We start from the raw sequence: 25,452 nt of genomic DNA, 5'->3' as shown, positions 1-25,452 counted from the left end.
TAACACAAACAAAAAGCTTGGAAACAGGGGAAATAAATAGATAGATATATAGAGAGAGATGGATACATACATACATTAGATAGCTACATACATACATACATACATACATATATGATAGAACACAAACAAAAAGCTTGGAAACAGGGGAAATAAATAGATAGATATATAGAGAGAGATGGATAGATAGATAGATACATACATACATATATGGTATAACACAAACAAAAAGCTTGGAAACAGGGGAGGCCCGAGGGCCTTATAAGGTCATAGAAAGCAGGCAGGCAGTGGTTTGATTGGGTGTGTGGTTTCATTCTTTCCCCTTGTTTTACGTGTTTTTTGATCAAATACCCTCCCAATCCCTCCTCCAATAACTCTGGAAGGAGAGAGAGAGATTTCGTTTTGAACTAGCAGAGTTCTCTCCTTTTCAAACGAGACAGACCCTGGGCCATGGCCATTTCTGCTACCCGGAACTTTTGGCTTCGCCCTTTATCGCCAAACCACCATTCTTCTTCATTTGGGCTCTCCTCATTTCCTTCCTTCAACCTCAACCTTTTTCCACCTTCACCCCGACGCTGTCTCCCTCACTATCAACGATTTATGGTCTCTAACATGACAACCAATACTGCTTCACCTTCGCAGGTTAGTTGCTTGATTCTCATCATTGTTTCCAATTTAAATCCTGCTTTCTCTTCCGATCTTTTCTTAGTTCTTAATACTAAAACTTCTCTTAATTCATAGCTTTTGCTTCTCTGCTTAGTTCATAAATCTTAGAAAGATAAACGTATTCGAGGATATGTAATCCATTTCCCAAAATTTGAAGCTATCTATGCTATTTACCACGAGTTCAACCTTGATATGCAAAGAACTTCAGGTTTTTGCTTTAGGAGAGAAGTCAACATCTTGCATTGCCATCTAGGAATTGAAGAATTGACCATTGTATTTGTGTGAGGTAATCTTATATAAATATAAAAATATACTTTCCTGTTGAAGTCATATAAAAAATTTAGAATTTTGATGCCCAACTTTCTTGAATACAATTTTTTCGTATGTATCATTCCTCTAATTGTAGCCTTTTGACCTTATGGAGATATATGCGTGATGAAGGAAGCAATATAATGTATCCCCTAAAATCTATACTTCATATGTATGCTTGCAAAATTTGTCCTTTGTTTTCACTTCTGCAGACTGCAAATGAGAAGGAAGAACACGAGTTCTGGGAGTGTGTCATAGCACATCAAGTAAGAACATTTGCTGAAACTCATAGAATATTTTATTGCGTTTTCTTCTCATCTCATACAGATATTTGTCTTTGGACATAAGCTATGTTTTGTACATGCCTCAAACGTATATTTTTTATAGTGTGAATCAATCAATATCACTTTTCTTTAAACCATAGCTATATGTACATGGAATATATTTTGAAAATGCTATCTTATAAAAAGATATAAAGAAATGTAATGTTCACAATATATTTTCTCATCCAAATGATAGCTGCTAAAACTATTATGATCATTGGTGATGGTAGGCCAGATTACTCATGAGGGTAGTTTATTTTAGTCTTAATAAGATTGTATTTATAGATTATCTCCATGTTATTTCTCAATTCTCATTAATTTCTTGTAAATCTTCAGCGTAATACAATTCTTTATATGCATGTTCATTTTGTATCCTCACAAGTGCCATTGATTGATTGCACTGCTATGCAGAAAGAAGCAGCAAGACTTTCTATTGTTGAGGAATCGCGCACTCTTATAAATAAAACTTTAAATGCTTTCGTGTCAACTGTTTCACAGGTAAAGCCTAATATTCTCATTGTCTTTACTATAAAAGAGGAATTTTTTATGTTCTATTCTCAACAAGAAATTTACAGTCTGTTTGGAAGGCAAGAGAGTCTATATCATATTTTCTTCATTCTGTGCATTGTGAATTCTCCATTTTTAACATGAACATTCATAGTTTGTAACAGAAATATGAAGGCTTCCCATATACTTCACTTCTTGATATTGCTGCAGAGCAAGATGGAAGCTTAATTACTGCAGTTAGTAGTCTTTCACTGCATACCAAGGTACGGTTGTTGCTATTCCTATCAAATGGTTCCCCATCCTTCAAAAAATCAACTAGGCTTTGAATTGTGTGAGGTTAAAGATGATCCAATTTACAGTATCTTCTAAAAACAATTGCGGATAATCTTGTGTCATACTAATATTTCATTCTCTTCGTTCTTCACTTAGAATTTTGGCTGTGCAAAATTACGAAGAATTTTTATGCATATAATATACAGAAAAAAATGAATGTATCTCCACTTTTCATATTTCATACTCCAGTTTATATTATGGACACTGGGATCACCTTTTTTATGTCTCTTGGTTTTCCAAAATGTAAAGCTACATAAGAATAGTAGCGATATCAATTATTTTTTGGAGAAATTGTCTAAGTAGAACATAGTGTGATTTATCTTTCTATGGTACATTGACACAGGATTTGCAAAAGACACCCAAATGTTCGTTACTAATTATGAAAGATAAACTTGACAGAAGTGACGTGGTTGTCACATATATCGGTGAGGCAGTAGAGGTAAGTTTATCGATCTTGTGTAATTTGGAGTCTAATTACGACTTTTAGCCACATTTAATGTGTAGTACATATAAATAACCCAAAGTATATTCTAGCTCCTTTGTCCAGAACATCATCTGCTTTCTTTCACAAAATTTAGAGATTTGTGCTGTTTCGAACATTTGTAACATACTCATACTTGGCCTCTGCTTCTGCTGCACACCAATGTTGTTGATTTCATAACCTTTGTTCTTGCCAAGGTTCAGAATAACGCCCATGCAGCCCAAGTTCTTACACGGCCTTAAAATACCACATGTGGAGTTTTGAATCGGAAATGAGCTAATTGTCTTGTGTGTCAGCTTAAATAACTCTTTAAAATTTCAGTACATACACCTGGATTCATTTACATAATTTGAACATCCTTTTTTCCAGTGCGTAATATCATATTTGGCCAATTGAATTTTGATGCTTTATCTTAGGTACCTGAACATGATCAGAGAAGAGTGCGTGACATCTTCCTTTCCAAGCATCCTGATGCTTTTTGGGTAGGAACCGACTACCTCTGCATTGATGGACTAAATATATTCTTTAGGTCTGATGAATTATCTTTGTTTCTAATATTTGAAGGTGGATTTTGGAGATTTCAAGTTCCTGCGCATTGAGCCAAAATATGTCCGCTTCTTAACAGGAAGTGCTACTCCATTTAACAGAAATGGAGGTGATTATTTGCTTTAAACTATTTGCTTCTGGTTGGTATAGTTTAATGAGAGAGGAAAATAGCTTGAGTACAATAGGTCCATTAGTTATAGGAAAGCCTGTAGATCCTCCAGTAAATTTGAGAATAGTTATTCTTGCTATTCTAATTCTTGACTATTGTTATTTTCTTGTCGAAAATTTGGCGCGTATTCTTCCCCCACTGTCCTTTGTTCACTCATGGATGGATCGCAGTGTTTTATTCTTGAAATATTACAACTATATAAGTCTGTCATTAAGGAGATAGCATTTAGTGAACTTGGCTGGATAAGCTTAAGTTGGCGTAGATAATGTAAATCTGTATAACCTTTTTTTTAACACACCAAAAAACAAAGGATGCATCCTCTTTCATTTTGAAAATAAGAAGATCAGCCTTTATAGTAATATTTTCATGGTCTCGAGGTTGACTTGGTTCATGAAAGCATCCTCTTTCATTTTGAAAATAAGAAGATCAGCCTTTATAGTAATATAACTGAATCTAACAATGATAGACAGCTAAAGAAGTCTGACATATCTTTTAACAGAGTTTTCTGGGGATGAATTCAGAAGTGCAAAAGTAGATTTCATTTCAGAATTTTCAGCACCCATAGCGGTAACATATGTTTTACATGTAAGATGTAATGTCTCCTGTTTCGTCATCTAAATTTTCTTGCTTCTATATTTCTTGAAGAGTAGGCTCATATGAACAAAGATCATGCTGACGAGACAAAATTTATGGTGGAGAAAGCTTTGGGTGTGAAGGTGAGATAACAAATATCACTTTTTATATGAATAAAACAGTTGAAAGGTTCTTATTCTTATATACAGAGTATTATTGCTTTTTCACGAAAATGGAATGATTGAAGGGTTCTTATTCTGTGTTTTGTGTAGGTGGAAAATGCAAAGATTGTTGACTTGGACCGATTGGGACTGAATGTTCAGGTGCGAAAATGAAAGAGACCCACTTTACCACATGTTTCTGTATAGTTTTCATTGTAATAAGCTTCTGTAGTCAAGGTGACCTAGGTGATAAATGGGGGAGCAATCTCATGATTTATGAAAACCGCTAATCCGAGAATGATAGAGAGAAATTACAAAAACTACATGTCCTGATCTCCAATGTGACTGCTATAAGGGGAACATATAAAAGTCCTGTGGAATCATCACTACAGTCAAGCTATTTTGGAACCTATGCTAGGGACAAAATTTCTTGAAGGAAATGTTTGCACTATCATTATTCTTCCCAGTGCTATGCTGATGGTTCTGGAATATGAACTCCCATACCCTCTTTTGATCCTGATGATGCCCATGCAGCCAGCAACTGACGCAAATATTTCCAGGAGGAACTCGGCCATTCCCAAACTCCCTATGGTTAAGTGGCAGTGACCTATCAGATTGTTCAATTCCAGCCTTTATCCACACACACCCCTAATGGAAGCTCCTACATAAAAAGGGGTTTATGACTGGCACCATCAGAAGTGGGAAATAATCTTGATAGGAATGTGGCATTGATGGAAATATTACATTCTAGGTTGGTCTAGGTTGGTTCATCCTAGATTGTTGGATCATCAAAATGTTGAATGACTCTTATCTATCATCCTAACTTACAAAGTACTAGAAGCAAACAAATTTAAATGTTGCAAGAATGTATCAAAATGTTGGACTATTATCTCATCATTCAACGGTCGGAGGAGTGTGCATCGAAAGAAAGCTGATGAACCACGGGTGTGATTTAGAATTTCAGACCATTATGCCTTGAATGCATGAAGTATATCAAAGCCCTGCCAAAGATGCTGTAAGGCATCCAAAGTTTCAAGAGAAAAGTAGGGATTTTGATGAGTTCTTTTGGGGCTTCTCGAATATGGTGCAATTTTCTTAGGGAAAAGTAGGGATTTTTATTTTCCTTTTCGGAATATCCATATACTCATTTAATGGTTTGTACCTTTCATATGATTTCTGAAGCACTCCCACAATGATCACCTATTTAATGAGCCCATCTAATCTCTCTTACTAATCCTTAGAGCAGGCATGTGAAGATTTGTTTCACTTCACTCACCTAACTTTACTTTGTGTCCATCCACCACCTGACATTCATATGTGACCTTCATGATTAATCAGCATTAGTAATTCATGGTTCATAGATATAAATGGCTGACAGATATCTAAAAAGTATGGATAATGGCATTGCCATACTAATTGAACTTTAAGGTTTTGGCTGTGTAAAGATGTGTGTATTGTTACCTTTCTTAACTTATTGACCAGATTGGATTTCAAGGCAAACCGATGAAGCTTAGAATTCCATTCCCAAGACCAGCTGAGAATAGGAAGTAAGTTTTAGTCTAATATCTGAATTCTCATGAGTTCAAATTTAAATTTCTTAGATTCCTAATTTTGTATTTTTGTAGGGATGTAAAAACTTTGATTGTGGAAATGACTGAAACAGCAGAATAGTAATTGAGATTTGCCAGTCATACAAAGGAAGGAGTCTGTAGCTATTCTATTGTTCACAAATGGTTACTTCAAAAAACACATCATTATGATCAACTCAAAATCATGATGCGTCACTCTTATAGAATTTGCATTTGAATTCGTTGCACTATTGTACATTTCCATCTTACGTCTCTTATATATATTTAGATGTAAAAGGTTGGCAACCCTACATTTGTTTGAATGCTCTATTTTGATGCTCAAAACCTTGAGATGGGGCAAACTGGAGTAAAAGCATAAATTAGAGGGCGGCCGTTTTGAGGGGCAAGGTTAGCTTTAATTAAGTTATTTAATTAAGCTAACCCTATACCATTTAAAAAGACATTGTATATTTTTAACGATTCTGTTAATATACAGGGCTCATATAAATTTCAGATCTTTTTTATTTGTTAATAATAAGATGATTAGTGGGATTTATATTATTATTGGTCGTTTTATATCAATGAGCTTGTCTTATAATCATTCATACATAGTAGCTGTGTTAGACTAAGCTAATTGTTTATATTTGCTTCTGAAACAAAATCCGTGATACAGAGTTAGTTTAGTGGCTAAATCAAAAAATTCTTTGCCACCTTCCACAAAAACAAGATATAATTATGTATTCCAGTGGATTAGGATTGATTAGGATTTAAGTTGTATCCAGACAGTACATCAATTGAGATTAGTAATCTGTGACCACAGACATTGCTTGCAATGTGAAATAAATGATTGAAATGTTATCACAATCACAGAAAAATTGTTTATACTTCTTTTCTAGTCATCAACATCTTTTTTATTTGAAATTGAAAGTCAGATTCTGATTATTTGATTATCTGGAAATGCGCATTTGCTCATTTGCCTAGGAAGATTTTGAAACTCACTTATGTGCTCTGTGGTGTAGTCAAAGCCAAGTCAAAGAAGAAGCAGAATGATCTCCAACATCAGAGTAGTATATACGTATCAGCAAGAACATTATGTAGATCTTGCAATTTTCTGATGGGTGCTAAACCATATATCATAAACACAATTTGGGCATTTGTCTATTCTAAGAGCACTACCAACTGGTTAGATCTCAATAGTACCCAGAGTTAATTCTCTGCACATTACAGGTGCTACTTCCATTCATTAACTTTGGTAGTGTGGTGCAAAATTCAAAGTTTTTGTTCATTTGCTATTCTTGGATGATGATGCCCCTACTTTGCTCGAGTCCATGCATCATGCCAAAGCTTAGTTTGCTCACCGTCTAAATACAGACATTAGACATCAAGCTTCATGACAGCTGGTTTTTCAGTGTTAAATTAGCTTGAGCTCAGTTAATCCCGTAAGCATAGATATTGGACATCAAGACATATGCAACCGTTTCATCAGGTTCTAAATCTACCACACGATCAAATACATATTTTCCAAGCTCCACATCACCGTGTCTATCGCAAGCACTGAGTAAACATACCCAACTGAGTACATCAGAGTTGATTAGGACATGCATATTTATAAAATCTTTGAGCCGATCCAAGCTTCCAGCACGACCAAAGAGATCAATAAATGTGACATAGTGTTTCTTATTGGGAACCAAGCCATACTTTTCCTTCATTGATTCAAAACATTCTATTCCTTTCTCAATTAGACCTATGTGGCTGAAAGTGGACAAAACCAAAAGAAACGTGATCTCATCAGGTTCAATTCCAGCTAATAGCATGGTCTCAAACATACATAGACTTGTCATGGTATTCTCTCCATTGGTTCCAATGCATGAATTCCAAGATACTATATCTGGCTGTGGTAGTCCATCCATCACAACCATAGCATCCACCATGCTTGCACAACATCCATAAGCATAAAGAGCAGTATTGATCATTGACTTGACACAAGAAAGCCCCGTAGAAACAATATCAAAGTGAATTTGCCTACAAACTTCAAGGTTTGCAGTCAAGCTGCAAGCTTTCAAGATACAAATTGCTATGACGTCGTCAAAGAAAATATTATACCTTTGGTTTGCATACAACTGCAGGGCCTTGTCGCCTTGTCCTTGCTCAACATATACAGATAGTATGGCAGTGAATAATGAGACATTGTTTTGTTGTGATATTGTATTGAAAACCATCTCTGCCTCCATAAGGTCACCACATTTCCCATACATGTTCAGAAGGGTGCTAGCAACCAGTATATCTGATGTAAAGCCCATTCTATCAGCATCAGCATGAAGTCCCTTCCCAATCTCTAAAGCTACTGATTTAGACAATTGACCTTCAATCACAACTAACTCTGAGGCCTTTTCTTCTCCAATTTTGGCACATGCTTGAAAGGCAACCATGAATGCATGCTCATCAGGGCTAATGCCTTCCTTTTGCATCTCAAGGTAAAACTGAAGAACCGTTAACTCTCGGCCTTGTTCGAGATAAACTGAAAGCATTGCTGTCCACGTTACAACATTATGTGTGGTGGATCGGACAAAGAATAGATTTTCGGCCTCTTGGATATGCCCACATTTGCCATACATGGTTATAAGGCTGCTGGAAATATAGACATTCGAAACAAAATGATGCTTTCTAGCTTTGGCATGCAGTGCATGGCCAATTTCGAGGATTGCGTCCTTTTCAAGAAATGTTGAGTATTCTATTTCTAGATGTATATTACATGCTTGAATGCTGATTGCAATGGTATGCTGATCTGGACTGACATCATTCCTCGCTATCTTTCCATATAATTGTAATGCCTTATCTGGATGCCCATTTTCTACATATGCTGACACCATCTCAGTCCAAGATAGGATCTCATGTCTAGATAGCCCACCAAAAATGCTCTCCGCGTCTTCAATTCTCTCACACTTACCTAATAGGCTTATGAAAGCACCACCAATGGCAACGTTAGAAACTAAATCTTTCTTCACAATATCGTCACAAAAGGCATAAACAAGGTTTAGAAATTTGTCCGGCACCATTTGTGCGGACAAATGTTGGCAAGCTCGAAGAGCAATCGTGATTGTTTGCTTGCTAACTACCGGCATGCCCTCTTTGTGCATCTCCTTATAAAGCCATAAGGCCTTAATTGCAAGGCCATGTTCCACATAAACTGAAAGCATCGAATTCCATAAGATTACATCATCATGTTGGGGCAGCTGAAGGAAGGCATTCTCCGCATATGAAATCGCACCACATTTGCCATACATGCGTACAAGGGCACTGCTGAGAAACACATTATAGGAAACTGAAACCGAAGCTTGAGAATGCAATGCCTGACCAATGTTTAGGGCAACCACGGCCTTCGTATGTGAACATGCCTTATTAATCTCATGTATGACTTCGTCACCATGTGGACATGGCACACTCTCCTCTGCAAGGCATCCACAAGCCTTGAGAGCAAGAATAAGCAATGGTTCAAATGTACCTTGATCTTCAGCCAAGATTTGCCGATAAAGCATTATCGCCCTTGCACCTTGACCATCATCTAGATATGCTGAAAGCATTGCACTCCATGAGGGCATGTCACGGTGACCAATCTCTAAAAACACTTTTTCCGCTTCTTTGATGCTTCTACATTTCCCATACATATTCACGAGAGAGCAAGCAACAAAGGAATCTGAAGCATACCCTTTCTTCTCTGCATATATATGCAAAGTTCTTCCTTCCTTGAGATTGGGTATATCTCCACAAGCTTTAAAGAGCGTAACAAAAGTGTATAGATCAGGTTCCATCCCATCTCTAACCATCATATAGTCATAGCTTTCCAGAGCTTCTAATGGCTTTCGAAGGTCTACATAAGCAGAGATGATAGCTGTCCAAGCAAAGATGGATTTCTGTTGCAAACAATAATGAAGCAAATATTGAGCATCTTCAATAGCACCGCATTTTGCTAGAGAGAGGAGAAGCGTCTCGCCCAATACAAAGTTGAACTGAATTCCACGGAAGATAATGTAAGTATAGACGAGATGGATCGTGGAGGGGTCTTGAACGTGTCTTTTTCTGCATAGATTGAGCAAAGAAGTAACCATTTCTGAGGATGAAGAGAAGACATCGAGACCTTCTTTGAGGTTTCTTGGATTGTATAGGTGAGCTTGGTTCTTCTTCTTCTGAGGAGGAGGAGGAGCAGGAAGAGAGCAGAGAGATGGGGATATCCCCGATGAAAGGGATGCAGACCTAATCCAACGAGGTACCATATCTCCTGCATCCCTTCAGTAGCTTCTCTCATCATTCCGAAGAAGAGAGAGAAGAGAGAGAGCTGCTGTTTAGCATGAGTGACTCTGAAAAACAGAGTGAGTGAGAGGCAATACACAAGACACGCCCGGGGGGGGGGGAGGGGGGGAGGGCATTTTGGGAATTTTGTTGAAAGTATAACGGAATGGGTTACCCCCATTCCCAAAATCTCATTGGAATCTTTGGGCGCGCAGAGCCCGACTACTGATCAAGGCAAACAGGACAAACCCAGATACACGGACACATTGGCTCTTTTGCCAATACAATACCATGTGTGTGGTGTCATGGATGTGCCAACGAGAAAGACATCGTAGGAGTCACTTTGTGTACGTGCGTTGTCCCGTTCGCCACTCTTTTGAGTTGGAGTAGGCAGCACAATACCCTTGCGGTGAAACAAGGATTCCCACACTCACCCGATTATGCATTGCATGTATAACCGATGACTATGTAGACTAGTTGTTGGAAGAAAAATGACCTTAGTATTACTATGATTCTTGCACCTTTGCCCTCTTATATGCTTGAGATATTTTGCTAATTTGGGGCTTCTAAGTTCTCATGTGGATTCCATGATCGTTTTGATGTTTGGCGTGCATTCCATGAAGAGAAATATCTCTTTGTGAATTTAATGAATACCTGTTTGATGATAGTTGGCCGCACTCAAATGTGGGTAAGTACTCATGTAAGATCGTTAGGTTTGATTCAACAAGAATAAGGCGGAAGGCACAATATTATAACTCGGTCTTGAGGGTGATATTCACACAATCACAAATTTCGACATTGTCGTAACACGTTTCAATATTTGTTGTGGAATTTTCTATGTTCATTGTTGATCTAGAAAGGGGCATATATGCATATGTATCATCCATCAAGTTAGATATACAATCATTGTATTATTTTATTAATGAATGCAACTTTGGTGTGGGGTTGCAACTATATATTGTATTCCTTTGGGCACCGATGAACTTTACTTTTTTGTCATGTACAATCAAGAGCCTTCCTCAATTTCGTTTTCCCAACCTTGTATCTTTGAAAACTTGATCCCCAAAATGTATTCAAACCATGACATTAACATTTCTTTGATAATATTTTCTATTATTAAGGGCATGTGTATGCTTGTGCCGATCATAATAGGTGGTTATCTCCACTAGTTCTCGTACTTGTTTCTACATATGACTTGCATTCATTGCTTGTTTATGAGTAATGTAGTGTTCCGTACATTATATTATTACAGTGCCAATGTACATGGACAGTATTTTAATTACAAACAATGCAAGTGCTATGCTTTTAGGACTTCAAAGGATGATGGCACCAACTATGATTGTGGGTCTCATGGTTCGAAGATGAGATTGAAGAGTTCTATGGAACAGAATGGCAGAAAACAAATGAATGAATTAGTGTGACTTAATAATTTCCGAAATAGGCGGATGAGGCCAATAAATTGTTCCTATTTTCATTCCATAAAATATCATGGTTTTTTACATGCTTCCAACCTCGGAACCTGGAGGACTAGATATTACATTGGCTCAAAAGACACCAATATAGGGCTAAATATAAAGTAAAGGTAAGTAGGTAGCATCCATGTTTGAATTTGATAATTTTGTGAATTCTATATTCTTGCTCAACCAAAAATGCTCAAATTCATGTTGTGGATCAAGTTAAGACCTTTTGGGAGTTATTGATACATACAGTAAAAGGTGAGTATGATAGTTATAAGGGTTATGGAAATAAAGCTAACCGGAAAAGAAGAAGAATTCGTAGAATTTGGGCAGTTATTCCTATTTTGTTGGATGTAGGTGATGATGTAAAGTGGAATTACGTTCCACCTCGGTTGTTGTTTCCGCCACCAGTGCCGTTCTTAGTGCATACAACATGGCAAGGATGATTGAGGATGTTGTTGACGGTCGAAGCAAAAGTTCATAAGGGCAGTTCATTCATTTTGTTTGTTGTCGATACAGGAATTAGTGAAAATGGCAAGAGGGTTGTTGTGGAAGCTGATTTAGGTATTATAATTGCTAGAACGATGAATGAAGACAACGACGAAGGCAAATACAAATTTTCATCATGGTCTGAGGAATGTATATATACAGAATTCGAGTGATGAATGGCAAGATGGTTGTAGTGGAAAATGAAGCTGATCTATTTTGAAAGGATGAGTGAAGATGGTGGCGGAGGTGGAAGCAAGGTTTCATGAGAGGTTGAGGAGAGTGGATTCATTCTGGTTTTTGTAGGTACAGGACTTGGGCGCTGAATAGCAGGATGCTTGTAGTGGAAACTGAAGCTAATTTAATTTTGGAAGGATGAGTGAAGATGGTGGTGGAGGTAGAAGCAAGATTTCATGAGGGTTTGAGGAGAGCGGATTCATTCTACTTTTTTGTAGGTACAGGACTCGGGTGATGAATGACAACAAGATTTTCATGCAAAATGGAGAGAGAGTTTATGTGGATGTTTGCGAAGCATTTTTAGTTATTTTCAGTTTTCAGAATGGTGAGTGAAGATGGTGGCGGAGGTAGAAGCAAGGTTTTATGACGGTGAGGAGAGTGGATTAATTCTGTTTTCTGTAGGTACATGAAATTGTTGAAAATGGAGAGATACACGACTTGGGCTGACACTGGCAAGATGGAGGAATTTCAAGGAAAATGGAGAGATGGCTGATGTGGAAATATTTGAAGCACATTTTTTGTTTTTAGTTCATACAACGATGAGCGAAGATGGTGGCGGAGGCAGAAACAATTTTTAGTGAGGGTCTAAGGAGAGTGGATTTTAGTAGAGAACTAGTATTTTCATATGCTCAAGGAAATTAAGATTCTTGCTCACATGAATCGTGAGAATGTTCATGCAATGAGAGAATTTTTACCAATTGCTCCGAGGATTAACATACATTCATTCGGCAAATGTACTTCACCGAGATTTGGAGCCAGACAATTTGTTAGTGAATGAAAACTGTGATTTAAAGATTGCTGATTTCGGCTAAATTTGAATGTGGTAATACGATGGTACAAATAACCACAACTGCTTCTGAATGCGAGAGCTTACAGTGCAATTGTGGACATTTGGTTGGCAAAGATTGTGTACATCAGTTCAACTCAATCACAGAGTTGACGAGTACTCCAACTGATGCTGAACTTGGCTATATACAAAGTGAGAATGCGTTGCGATACATTAGAGAACTATCAAGACATCACAAACAACCATCACAAAGAAAGGTTTTTTGTTTTCCAATAGTTACAATCAATCCATTTTTTTTCCAATAATGTATAATAGCCAAGGCCAAAAAACATCTTATTGTCATCTCATACAAAAAACTTTTAGATATGTAACATGATCTTTGGGTAGATATGCAACAAGCATATTATTTTCCATTTGCTAATCTAGACAAATGATTGGCAATTGCCAAAATGCTCTCTGTCAAGGGCAAAATAACATTACAAAATGTTGCATAACATTTGCATTGATTTCACAGAAGATATACAGTGCCATGTACCGCTACCGTGTTATCTTGTTCAATACGAGGGAGTCTAGACAATTCACCGTCGAATCAATTCCTTTAAACCAAAGTTTTGGGTGGCCATAATTTCCAATTAGAAATATAAACACATGATTTAACTCTTTCCTTGCTTGAGGGAATGAACTTAATGGCGCAAAGCACAAACTTTTCCCATATTTCGATCTACGAAGATTCATATGTCATCAATATATAAACTCATCCACTTCGAAGGCCCATTCCCCAAACACGTGGTAATGACAAGTACATATTTGCGCTACGAGTTTGACACTATATTTGCTAGTTTTTTGATGAGCCAACCATTCATGACTTACATGGATTCTTATGAGCTATTCTCGCATTCGACGAGCGATGGCATTGTAATTATGGATCAATTTGACCGCGTTTACTTTGTGGAGAGCAATTCACAAATTCACGGAAGAGAAGAGTTTATGGTGACATAATACATTGGTAGTAGGGTCATGTTTTAAGAAAATATATAATTGGCTTTTGGGGGGGGGGGGTGGGATTGACGGCGATGAAAACGATCGTTAGGGATAACTGACGGTGCCGTGAAATGGGGGGGGTTGTTTAACTAAGGTTAGATATTAACTCTGGTTAAATATTAACTCTGGTTAAAGGAACCCCAGTTTGAGGCTGACACCTCTGGCTTCTCCTTCTCCCTCTCCTTCTCCTTCTCCTTCTCCTTCTCCTTCTGCTGCTGCTGCTGCTGCTGCTTTCATCGCTCCTGCCTTCTTTCGACTGCTTTCATCCTTCCAGCCTTCTGCTGCTCGACGAAGCGACTGAATCACAGTCGACAGATCATTCTTCTCTGGTACCGACTCCTCCCTCCCTCCCTCTCTCGCTTTCTTCTCTTCCCTGTTAAGATTTTTCTCTATCTTTAGTCTATATATATATCCTTTTTTTTTTTTTTGTTTTTCTTGCCTCTGAGCGATGTATCTATCTTGAATATCTCCTTCGCTCACGGGACCCAGATTTTTCTTGAAACGCAGAAAAATCCCTGTTTTTATTGCCTCTGAGGTGAGAGGTGCATCATCTTCGCTCCTTTGAAAGTGAAAGACTTTTTATTTTTTTATTTTTTTATTGTTTCTGAGAGGTTCCTGCCAGAAGGCGTTTTGTGTTCACAGAATATTTGTCTTTGGCTTAGGAAAGGGACTAAGGAGCTTCTCTGGAAAAAAAACAGCAGACAGAGAACGAAGCTTTTCTCTTATCCTTGTTGCACAAGCTTATTGCAGAAAAAAGGCAACCTTTTTGTTGCTTTTATTACAGAAGCTTGCCCAATCGGCTTTGTCTTGGTAAAGAGAGAAGTTCTTTAGTGTTATCCAAGGATCGTGTTGCATTGATTTTGGCTCAGCAGTGTTTATCGAAGCTATTTCGTCAGCATTTTCTTGGAAAACAGAAAAATAGGAGGGTTTTACTGGTGTTCTGTTTATAAAATCTCATGAAATTGCCTTCGGCTTGGTAAAAAGAGAAGTTTTTGTTCTTTTCCTAGAAACATTGGCTCATTTACATTATCTTTGTTTCCGAGAGAGAAGCTTTACCTGAGAAGCTTTGTTTGATTCACATGATCGAGTTTCTACTTGGGAAGGCCAGAAGCTTTTTAGTTGACATCAAAAGGTTATTTCCGAGAATCTGCTTATTAGTTCACATCATCATCATCAAATTTGGCTTGGGAAAAGACAATTTTTTTTATTGCATTTCTGGGTATTGAGTAGGAGTATTCCATCAACTTGTACACAGCTTTTCCATCTGCATGTATTGGATTAGAGGATAGCTAACTTCTAAGGAGAGGCCATTGTATTCAAGTGTAACCTCTTTTTTTCAAGACAATCAGCAAACTTTTGTTATAGATCTCATGTATGAAAACAATGTCGGATGATGCCAGTTGCAGAAGAAGATAATGTTCAGACTGGAAATCCAGAGGACACTGCTCTTGTTTTCCTTCTCTCCTGCAGAGCTTCAAAGCATTCCAGGGGTCATCCATATATTGTTGGGATAACAGTTTATGAAGCTAGAAATAAACCAGCGAAGGCAAACAAAGCTGGAAATAGAAATCAACAAGGAAGGAGCATGTGTTTCTTTTCTACTACCTCATAGTCATTTTTAGGATTTCATGGTGGTTGTTGGAGCTGACGACACTAACCTGTGCATTTTCTCTTGGATACATACACATTGCAATATTTTTATGGTGCTTAAAATATAGCCCAAGTTCATGGCACCAGCACGAAAGAAAAGCGTAAAGGCTGTTGCTGTCGCAGCATCAAACCTTGTCTGGAACACAGGAGAACTCGTCCTCGCCAAAGTCAAAGGACATCCATGGTGGCCTGCCAAGGTACATGACCCATTTCTTGTATATGAATGGCTGATTGTGTCAGTCTCAAAAAACTTGGAAAAAGCCATTCTCAAATTGGAAAAAGTAATTCATGGAGTCCTGCATGGAATTGCTTATTGATCTCATCTCTATTTTATCGTTTAGTTTGCCTCAAGATGAATGCATTCTAAATTTCCCTTTGCAGATTAGTGTTCCAGAAGAGTTTGGCTTCACCAAGGATCGGAAGAAATTGTTTGTTTATTTTTTTGGAACACAGCAGATGTGAGTTATTTACATTTCTACGCTTGCATGGCATGTGTTTGTATCTGATTGTAACAATTAGACATTTTGAATGCTTCTTGTAGAGGATTTGTTCAACCAGCAGACGTGAAGGGCTTTACCTCTGAAACGAAGAAAAGTCTTCTTGCAAAAGTCAAAGGTAAGAACTTGTTATCAGACTTCGGTCGAGCAGTGAAAGAAATCTGTGACGCAGATGAAGGCCTAGTTGATTCTGATAATGATGATTCTCAAGAAGAGACTGAGGAGGCAACAAATCAGAAGGTCGCAGACTATGAAGTCATGGACAAAAGCAAAGGTAAGGATACATCAGCGGGTGTTGAATGCAAGCATGCTGATATGTCCACTAAGCTGCCTAAAGATTCGAAGAATTACTGGATCGATGGCCTCAATAATGGTTCTACATGTAGAAATGAGAAGCCTGCTGGAGTTCGAAGCAATGTTACTCAAGAAACACACAAAAAGCGACGGAAAATTATAGTATCTGACGAGGATTCAGATTCAAAAGAGGATTTAGCCATCAACATCAAGACTACTGTACCTAATCTAAGTCCTGAGATCTCCAAACCTCACGTTCAGAATCCAGATGATAAAGCCGAGTTATTGGATAAAGAACAAACTCAGGATGAAGTCATCAGCTCATTTGTTAGTGAACTTAGTCACTCAGTTGAATGTGTATCAGATATTCGTGCAAGGAAAAGTAATTCTTCATTAGACAATGAGAAAACTGATGCATGTCAGAGCCTAGAAATTGGAAAATCAACCAACATCATCCATGGAAACTTTCCAGAAGAATCAACTGGTGCTTCTAAAAACAGTGGTGCTGCATTAGACTTTGATGAGGAATTACATCAGCAGACATTACTTCCTAAGAAAAAGCGCAGAGCATCACAGAAACTCGAACTACAAGCTGTTGATAGTGAATCAGAAAAACAGCTAAATTCAATAGACTCCCATGCTCTTGACCAGGAAGTGCAAGTTAAAGGAATTGTGTCTGAGTATCAACGCAGGAAAAGGGTTCCGGATCTTGCTCAAGAAAAGTCTGAGTTCCGGGTATGGTTGTTTTCTCACTGAAATTATATATCCAAATTTTTATATTTTATATTTGATTGATGGTATGCGATTCAACTATTCATTTTCTTTTCTCAAAATATATTGGTTTGTTTTTATTTCTAATTGCTTAAAGGTCTCTGGTGATTATATCTTGCAGCAGAGTTCTGTTTCTGTAATTGTGGAGAGAAGTCAAGCTGTTAATACTTCAGAACAAAACAAGGAAAAATCTCCAGCCAATCTTTTGAAACGTCAGAAAACATCTAATGAATGTGAATCAAAAACAGTAGACCACAAGGATAAACATGGACATATAAGTGATAAGGAAGCTGAGAATATTTTATCAAGGGAATCAGAATACACAGTCGATGACAATAAAGACTCACCTGTTCAAAAGAAGGATAGAGCCCATTCGGAGAAGGATTATCCTGTTCAAGATGAGGTCAAAACTGAAGTGCAGATGGATATGAATGGAGTCATGGTCACTAATGAGAAGCATGTTACAAAATCTAGATTCCTTGGGGATAGAGATACAAGTCTTCCCCCCAAAGCAGACAAATATCGCATTAGGAGTAGCATTGCTGATGGGGAGGCGGCGCTTCCTCCTTCAAAACGAAGACAGCGTGCACTTGAAGCAATGTCTGCATGTGCAGCTGAAGCAGCTGAAGTTGTTGAAGATCAGCAAACGGGAAAGAATATTATGATAAAAGATGACAAAATAAGAATGGCAGCTGAGCTCAGCTCCATGCCAAAAACTCATGACTTAGATTCTGCTGTACAGCCTATTCTGTCAGGTCATCAGAAGGTCAATGCTTCACAATCGGGGGAGGAAATAGTGAAACATGGAAACCATTTATCCTCTGATAATCATTTAAAATCCAAATCAAGTGCTGGTGTGGGGGTTCTGGATCATAAAAAGGATAATGACTTGCCATTGCATTCACCAAAGGCATTCGAAAGTGGAAAACCTAAGCAAACAAAGTCTTCAAATCAAAGTAAGGCATCAGAAGGCTTGAGAGCCAGTACAGAAAAGTTGGATGTGAAACCCAAATTTAAAGCAGCAAAAAACATTCCTGGTACTGAGAAGCTTATTGGAAAACTGCCACATAACTCTGAAAAACATCAAGATCAACACACCAAACATGGGAAGCAGCACGAGCACCATCAAGAACAGGCTGGAAAACATGGAAAACATCAGGATACTGCAAGCAAACACTCAGATGCAACATCAAAGCCACAAGAGCATCATGGCAAGCTGGCAGGGATGAATAATTTGAAGGTTTCTGGTATGCCAAAGGTTCCACTGGATGTGAAACCAGGACTGAAACAGACAATTAAAGGTGCCAATGCAATGATGAGTGGCCGGTTTGAAATGTTAGGGGCGCCGAAGTTGCAAATCGAGTCGAATCCCAACAAAGTGAGAGAGGCGTAAGTGTAAAGTGTAACTGTGGTTCTATTTTTTGGCAGTTTCCAATTTCACAAAATTCTAAGGATTGTGTCTGATTACATATTTGTTACAGAGTCGAAGCTGCCAAAGAAGCTCAGCAAAAGGTGAAAGAGGCTCTAAAAAAGCATGTAACTGGAACATCAGTTTCGTTTTTGAAGGTTTCAGAGCCAGATAATATGCCTTCCACCTTTGTACACAGTCCTTCGCCTCGAAGCAGTTCCCCACGAAACTCTCCTATGAATATTCAGACAATGGGCTACACCCAAGATTCTGTTGAGTTATCTCATACTCCTAAACATACAATTGCAAGCATGGTTGAAACTCCTGGAATTTCTGGTGAGGAAGTGAGGGCCAGCCCTAGTCAAAATTTAAGCTTGGGTGACACGAATGCCGGTGGTGACACTGAAATGACAGTCGCTCGAGATACTTTTGAAGGGATGCTGGAGACATTGTCGCGCACTAAAGAGAGTATTGCTCGGGCTACTCGTCATGCTCTTGACTGTGCGAAATTTGGTATTGCTGAGCAGGTATTGCTGGTGGTTGATCTTGTTTTGTAATTTGTTCTTAATTTTTATTTGATAATATATGCCATAAAACTTTTAATTTGAGAGATTAAAAAGCATGTTGAAAATACTGGGCACTCGTATTTCCACTGTAGATGACCCAGGAAATTAGTCTAAAACCACCTGTGCTTGCAAATCGCGACATGCTTATTGTTCAGGAATTTAACTTGCTTTTGCTTATCCCTTCATCATTTGTTTGGCCATCTTTTTCCTTCGATGTGCGTTATTGTTTAGGATTTCTAGTTCATATTTGGATTCTATTTGTGAGTTCATTATGAATTAGGAATTTTTTACTTATATTTCCAACATTACTATTATTTTCTTTCTGCTTGGTATATTTATATTAACACCACTATATGAAATGCTATTTGATATAAGAACCACCTACTTTTGCATAACTACAAGATTGTAATAGAATTCCATAGAAGCTGACATTACACATTATTTTATGTGCATTATGCAAACAAGGTAATTGGTATTTTCATGTATAATCGTGCTTTGATACCCAGGTTGTAAATAAGCACTTCAGTTGTGTATGTGCAACTGGTTGATTTGATATCTTTTCTTGCAACTTCCATTATTTTTTTCTTGTAAAAGTAGTTCATATAAGGTTTTGCCAAGTTGAACTCATTAGTTTAAAGTTCTCGTCACCTGTATTGTGTTGGTTAAATGTATTGGTTGTGCTACAGGCTTCTGATGCTTGTATTCTTATCATTACTATCATGTTTTGTTATGTTTAATTACTTTTCCCATTGCCATATCTCCTGTATATTCTATTTGGAAAACTTTTTGAAAAATATAAGATCTATTTTCAAACTATGGTAAAATATTCCTTCAGAAGTTTCTGTTTGATTTCTTCTTTTTTCTAATTAGGAGCTTCATTTAGTTTCAATGATTTTGGTTTCATCATGTCAGAATATAAGATTTTGGGTGTTTGAACTTGTGCATGGTTAGATAAGCATCGTTTTACATATTTATTCTAGTGGTGTGGAAGCTGGATACAGGTTCTCCCAAAAAACTGAAGACAAATGTTTTCAGCTGTTGTTTGCTAAATAAGTTTGCATCCAGTTGCAGTTTGGAACTAGATCCATACATTCTAATAGTTTGGCATGTTTAAAACTGTTTTTAAGGCATCAAACATGTCTGTGTTCATTATAATGGCAACTATATAGTTAAAAAGTAGATGATTATTTTACATAGTGTAGATGATTATTTTACGCTGTATTGTATGCAAATTATTCCCCTGCAAAAGTTATCTACAACACATCAAAATTATTCCATGTGTTTAGTGTGCATATTGAATGTCTTAATGTATTAACTCTTCTTATCTGTACATTATTGTAATCCTCATGTTTGCAATGAACTTGCAGGTATTGGAAATCATTTTGCAAAGGCTAGAGAACGAGGGAAGCTTTCATCGCCGGATTGATTTATTCTTTCTTGTGGATTCAATTACCCAGCTCTCTGCCAGTACACCAGGTATACCTTCCCCCATGTGGCTCCATTACTTTGAACTGAGACCTTTTCCTGCTCACATTTCCTTTTACAAATGTGGTCTATGGTTGTGTAGGTGTTGCAGGAGCAGTATACCGTCCAGCTGTACAGGCTGCTCTCCCACGATTAATACACGCAGCTGCACCACCTGGAAGTGTGGCTCGGGAAAATCGTCGACAATGCTTGAGGGTAAGCTTAGTACTGCTTTGTAACTTTAGAAGCATGTCAGGCGTTTGCCCTGAGCTTGATTAAGCTCATTAATTTAAGAGAAAATGAAAGACCATACATAATATGATGTTAACTTTAACTCTACAATATGTATTATCGTAACCTTGAGGAAAATCATGGGAGTATTGTTGGTACTTGAATTTATATTATTAATATATATAAGCGATAAATTCTGTGCTCTGGTATATATTTTATGACCTTTGCTATTGCCTACTAATCAGTGGGCAGGCTAATCTCACCTTCTCATGAGTTTAATATTTGTGAGCATGGTCATTGATCATTTGCAGTTATTAAAATTTAGTTATTGGTCACATGCATTTCAAAAATTAAATTTGCATATTTGTGAGCATGACAGACATATTTATGCATCAACATCAAACTTATCTATCTATACATACACATGGTAGAAATATGTTTGATGCCTTGTACATACTTGTGTGCATGATATGCTCAATTGCATGTGCACATATTTGGTATTTCATGCCTATGCATCCATGTATAGCAAACCCTTAAATGTAGCATAGATGTCATATATTTATGTGCATGCTACTTTATATATATAATTCATTATATGAATAAAATATAAGCAATAAGTAATCACTCTTTCACTGGGCACAGGTTCTAAAACTCTGGAGATCTCGGATGATTATGCCTGAGTCTGTCTTGAGAGACTTTGTGAACGAGCTTGAGTCTCACAATGATGATAAAATGATAGGTGCCTCTCTTCGGAGACCTGCTCGTTTTGAACGTGCTGTGGATGATCCAATTAGGGAAATGGAAGGGATGTATGTAGATGAATATGGAAGGTGAGAAATAAGCTTTTACAGTTTGAAATCAAATTTACTTTGAGTGGACGCTGTTGGAAATGCTGATTTTTAACCACATCTATTTTTCAGCAATGCGACATTTGGTCTGCCGGGACTGCTCTCATCTCGGATGTTTGATGATGAAGAAGAATCCCCTAGCCAGGTGAAGCCAGCTGAAGATGTCTTAGAGTCTGCTGCAGGTGCAACAGAAGAGGTCATTGATCCACATTCCCTACCAGCTGAGAAGCACAGACACATACTAGAGGACGTAGAAGGAGAACTGGAGATGGAGGATGCTTCTCCAGACAGAAACATTGAAGATAGCATTATGGCACAAGAATATCAGTCTATTTCTGCCTTAGAAGATACATCACCACCTCCACCACCACCTCCTGATAGTCCGCCACCATCACCTCCACCATTGCCAGAATCTCCACCACCTATGCCACCATCTCCTCCACCACCGCCACTATCTCCACCACCACCACCACCACCACCTGGATCTCCCCCTCCAGGTGCTTTTCTAGCATCATCATATGTATTTGCATATGGATCTTCATCGTTTGCAAGCTCAAATACTTCAAACCATTCACCAGATGTGAGACAACCTGGAATAAGTTCAGGATACGTTGCCTGCAGAGAACAGCAAGCTGGTGTGCCTATGGTACAGAAACATAGCGTGCATGGAACCACTGCTGATGAGAACGTTTATGAACACCATTATGCACAGTATTATTCTGTGCAAAGTCCTTCTCGAAGCAATGCTCAAGCTATGAATAGGGAATCTGCATATGGTTCTCCCAAAAACTTCATTGTAACACATGTATCTCAACCATTTAATGCACATACCAGTCACATGGCTCAAGGACACATTCAACGTGGATCTCTGAGCTCTCAGACACAATATTCCCGTCTTCCGTCTCCCCCACCATTACCACCAAGATCCATTCCTTACGGAAGTTCAAAGGCGTTATTACACCAATCTTCCTCACCTTCTTTTCAGAGAGATTCAGGCTATGTGCATGGAAATGTTTGTGAAAGGGAACATCGCCATGATAGGTTTGGGGAGGAAAACTATTTGTCTATGACCACAGGTATTTGGTAATTAAAAACTGAAAGCAAAAACTGAAAATGCTGAATTTACTCTGAAGATCTTTTGATGTGCAGGCCGTCAATTTTCCACTGGGGAGGAGTTAAGCCATAGTTGGATGTACTCATCTCATGAATCAAGGTCAAGACTGGGCTATAATTGTCCTACAAATGCACAGTCTCAGGAAAGTTCATCCCAACCAGCTCTAGGAGTTCCCATCACCTTAACATCAAATGATATGCCAAATGCCTTGTATACTGGTCATGGAGCAGGGATACATGGTGGATTGATGCTTGGTGTGTCATGCATGCACTTTGATACTGTGATGTTAATCTTTCCATTTCATATATTTTCCATATTGGCAGTGTCTTATCTGAAGACTTTATGTATACAGCAAATCCGAGTAAGGTCCAGGTTGTGGCAAGACACAGGAATTCAACATCAAAGTGGAGGCCGAATTAGAATGAAGTGGAATTTCTGGAAATATGCAGTGGCTGGAGCCGACTATTATACCACTCTCATGGCATGATTCATCCTTTGTGAACTTTTACAGTACCTTCAAACACACGTTTCTTCTTTAGATGTAGCACGATGGCAAGGAGAATCCAATATGATGATCCTTCCTTGAATGCCAGGTATTCTTTTGATGAGCAGATGGATACTATATTAGTTAAGAGGGCTTGCTACTTTGAGAGAGATGTACATATGTATCTTTTGTCTAAATTGCGGATGTATACAATTAATCAGTCATGCTCATTTGAGCTGAGTGATACACTACCAAAGAGTATTCAGATTCCTAGGCATGCATCTCTCTTTCACCCTCATGACCACGGTGTCAAATGCCATTTGTCTATAGCTACAAATTTTTAATTTATGAACATGCCTAAGAAGAAAGGTAGGTATGTTTTAATGAGCTTTCATAGAGAAGTTTTGTTTATTGTAGGATCTTGAGTTGTTACCGTACTGCTAAATTATAATGTGCTTGGAAATTTCACGGCATATATGTAAGTATACAATTTCGATGAAAGCTCATATATTCCCACCAGAAATGCTGCTGGTGACTTTAATTAATGAAGTTCGTTGATTCAAATGCTCACTATACCTTGAGTTTCTGATTTTCACTGTGCACTTTTTTGGGGTATAGTTTAACTTGAGGGTTGCAGCTGTGTCCATTCAATAGAAATTATTAATTTCTTTAAATGCGGCCTGATAAAACAGAACACTCAATTAAGACTGCACCAATAAAATTGGATTGGAGTCATCTAAACATTTTTTACAGCAACAAGGTTGATATTCAAAGAATATTCTTTATGCAGATGTGCCTCCTGTACCTCCAGTGAAAGTTTCTTTTGCTAGTAAGTAGTTATTATGTGCTCGGAAATTCATGTTTACATCTAAATCTCACTTATTTTGAGTTTAGAATGTTTTAATAAAATAGACCATATAATTATTCATCATTGCATTTAAGCTAATATTTCAAAACAGCTACTTGATCTATGGAGTGTTTCGGAATTAGAGAAGATTCAGCTTCCTCCAAACATCTTGAGCAATAATGTTTTGTGGATTTTATCTGAAACAATTTCTACAATGGTTACGAATCTAGAATATCCATGGAGTTGTGAATCTTCCACAATCATAGCTGTGTAATAACAAAAGCGCATCAAATGGTGATCCTGCTATGTAGCATTTGTAGACCTTAAAACATATAAGGTTCTGGGAATATCTTTCTAATTTTAGTACATCTTGCTGTGAGAAAATTTGAATGCTCCTCGAGTATCAATTCAAGTTTTAATCTGTGTTCAGGCAAAGTTTTTCCCTGATCCTGGACAAAGTGTGGAGTAAATAGCTGTTTCCTGATGTTAGCAGACAGCTTTTACCAAAGCGTTGTTCATTCGATGACAACTCATGTCTTCTAGACTTTGGTTTATTGTGCTAGTAGTACCGTTAATGAAATAATTATTATTAAGTTTAATTCTTATGTTGAAAGCCAAATTTAGTTATGCAAATCCTGTTTATGCAAATTCTTATGCTTTTTCATGCATGTTAAGGTCATTGACAAATCCTGTTTAAGGGTCTTTGATTTTGGTTAAAATGGGACGTAGCTCTTTGAATTGTAAAATATTGATGATGCCTTGCAATGTGTCATGGTTTGTGAGTGTTGCTATGTGATCCTACCTAATTTTCAAATTTGTTGTCTAGGCAGTTGTTGACATTCTTTAGTTAACGTAATGATTCATGAACATAAACGTTTTCCTCGATGGGCAATCTCCTTATATTAAGCCATTGTATTAAATTTAATTTCATTTGGTCTCAATAATTTAATGGATATGTGTACTTATGATGGCTTGTTATGAGACTATTAAATTTAGTCCGTCATATATATGAGATTATTAGGTACGTGGCATTGTGTTAACCTTCTGAAAACCAAGACTATGGTGTTATAATAATATATCAACTAAACGGTTAGATGACACAAATAGGTGAAGGTAGTGGAGCTTTTTAGATTATTGTCACTAAACCCTGAACTTTGGGAGAGATTGAAAGGATGGATTGTGTGATGCAATGTGAAGTTCAAAATTAGGATCCTAGCTTAGATAACCATGATAGATATTGGAGACAAATGGAGAGGTTTGATGCCCCATGTAGTCATGAAATCCTCGTTAATGATTAGGGACAAAGATGATAAGACTATCTCCTACACACATTGTGGAGGGTGTGTTTAT

General features: G+C 37.7%; 3 protein-coding genes across 6 annotated transcripts; 2 read left to right on the top strand and 1 right to left on the bottom strand.

Moving 5' to 3' along the window:
* The first annotated feature begins 362 nt into the window (after nt 1–362).
* Nucleotides 363–6,146, top strand: LOC147869850 (non-canonical heme oxygenase HOZ, chloroplastic-like). Its single transcript, XM_087333903.1, has 12 exons — nt 363–639; nt 1,185–1,238; nt 1,707–1,793; nt 1,967–2,065; nt 2,479–2,574; nt 3,033–3,098; nt 3,181–3,271; nt 3,831–3,898; nt 3,982–4,047; nt 4,177–4,227; nt 5,548–5,612; nt 5,691–6,146. Exons 1-12 carry the CDS (start codon nt 448–450, stop codon nt 5,734–5,736), a joined length of 981 nt encoding a protein of 326 aa, XP_087190029.1. The 5' UTR covers nt 363–447; the 3' UTR covers nt 5,737–6,146.
* Nucleotides 6,147–7,060: 914 nt separating this feature from the next.
* LOC147869849 (putative pentatricopeptide repeat-containing protein At3g25060, mitochondrial) lies at nt 7,061–9,904 on the bottom strand. The gene has a single exon (XM_087328174.1). The coding sequence runs from the start codon at nt 9,902–9,904 to the stop codon at nt 7,061–7,063; it is 2,844 nt and encodes a 947-aa protein (XP_087184300.1).
* A 4,258-nt stretch (nt 9,905–14,162) lies between these two features.
* On the top strand, nt 14,163–23,671 carry LOC147869848 (ENHANCER OF AG-4 protein 2-like). 4 transcript variants are annotated; one of them, XM_087333901.1, is made up of 12 exons: nt 14,163–14,257; nt 14,591–15,775; nt 15,960–16,036; nt 16,120–17,104; nt 17,265–18,529; nt 18,622–19,075; nt 20,482–20,590; nt 20,682–20,794; nt 21,452–21,639; nt 21,730–22,733; nt 22,807–23,025; nt 23,124–23,671. In XM_087333901.1, the coding sequence occupies exons 2-12, from the start codon at nt 15,656–15,658 to the stop codon at nt 23,189–23,191; spliced, it is 4,602 nt and encodes a 1,533-aa protein (XP_087190027.1). In that variant the 5' UTR covers nt 14,163–14,257; nt 14,591–15,655; the 3' UTR covers nt 23,192–23,671. The 4 variants fall into 4 exon arrangements, with proteins under 4 accessions (XP_087190027.1, XP_087190024.1, XP_087190018.1 ...); XM_087333898.1 differs by having other exon boundaries at nt 17,262–18,529; XM_087333892.1 differs by having other exon boundaries at nt 17,238–18,529.
* Nucleotides 23,672–25,452: the final 1,781 nt, after the last annotated feature.

Source organism: Azolla caroliniana, unplaced genomic scaffold (assembly GCF_043228905.1).
Source record: "Azolla caroliniana isolate FFs.n. ecotype wild unplaced genomic scaffold, voAzoCaro1.0.p SCAF_1, whole genome shotgun sequence".
Lineage (NCBI taxonomy): Eukaryota > Viridiplantae > Streptophyta > Polypodiopsida > Salviniales > Salviniaceae > Azolla > Azolla caroliniana.
This window is presented reverse-complemented; position numbering and strand designations above follow the sequence as displayed.

Excerpts from the sequence above, each read along its gene's own strand:
- LOC147869850 (XM_087333903.1), top strand. The coding sequence starts at position 448 with ATGGCCATTTCTGCTACCCGGAACTTTTGGCTTCGCCCTTTATCGCCA. Across the intron at positions 1,239-1,706 it reads AGTGTGTCATAGCACATCAA|AAAGAAGCAGCAAGACTTTC; the intron begins GTAAGAACATTT and ends ACTGCTATGCAG. Across the intron at positions 2,066-2,478 it reads GTCTTTCACTGCATACCAAG|GATTTGCAAAAGACACCCAA; the intron begins GTACGGTTGTTG and ends ACATTGACACAG.
- LOC147869848 (XM_087333892.1), top strand. The coding sequence starts at position 15,656 with ATGGCACCAGCACGAAAGAAAAGCGTAAAGGCTGTTGCTGTCGCAGCA. Across the intron at positions 17,105-17,237 it reads AAGAAAAGTCTGAGTTCCGG|GTCTCTGGTGATTATATCTT; the intron begins GTATGGTTGTTT and ends AATTGCTTAAAG. Across the intron at positions 21,640-21,729 it reads TATGTAGATGAATATGGAAG|CAATGCGACATTTGGTCTGC; the intron begins GTGAGAAATAAG and ends TCTATTTTTCAG.
- LOC147869849 (XM_087328174.1), bottom strand. The coding sequence starts at position 9,904 with ATGGTACCTCGTTGGATTAGGTCTGCATCCCTTTCATCGGGGATATCC.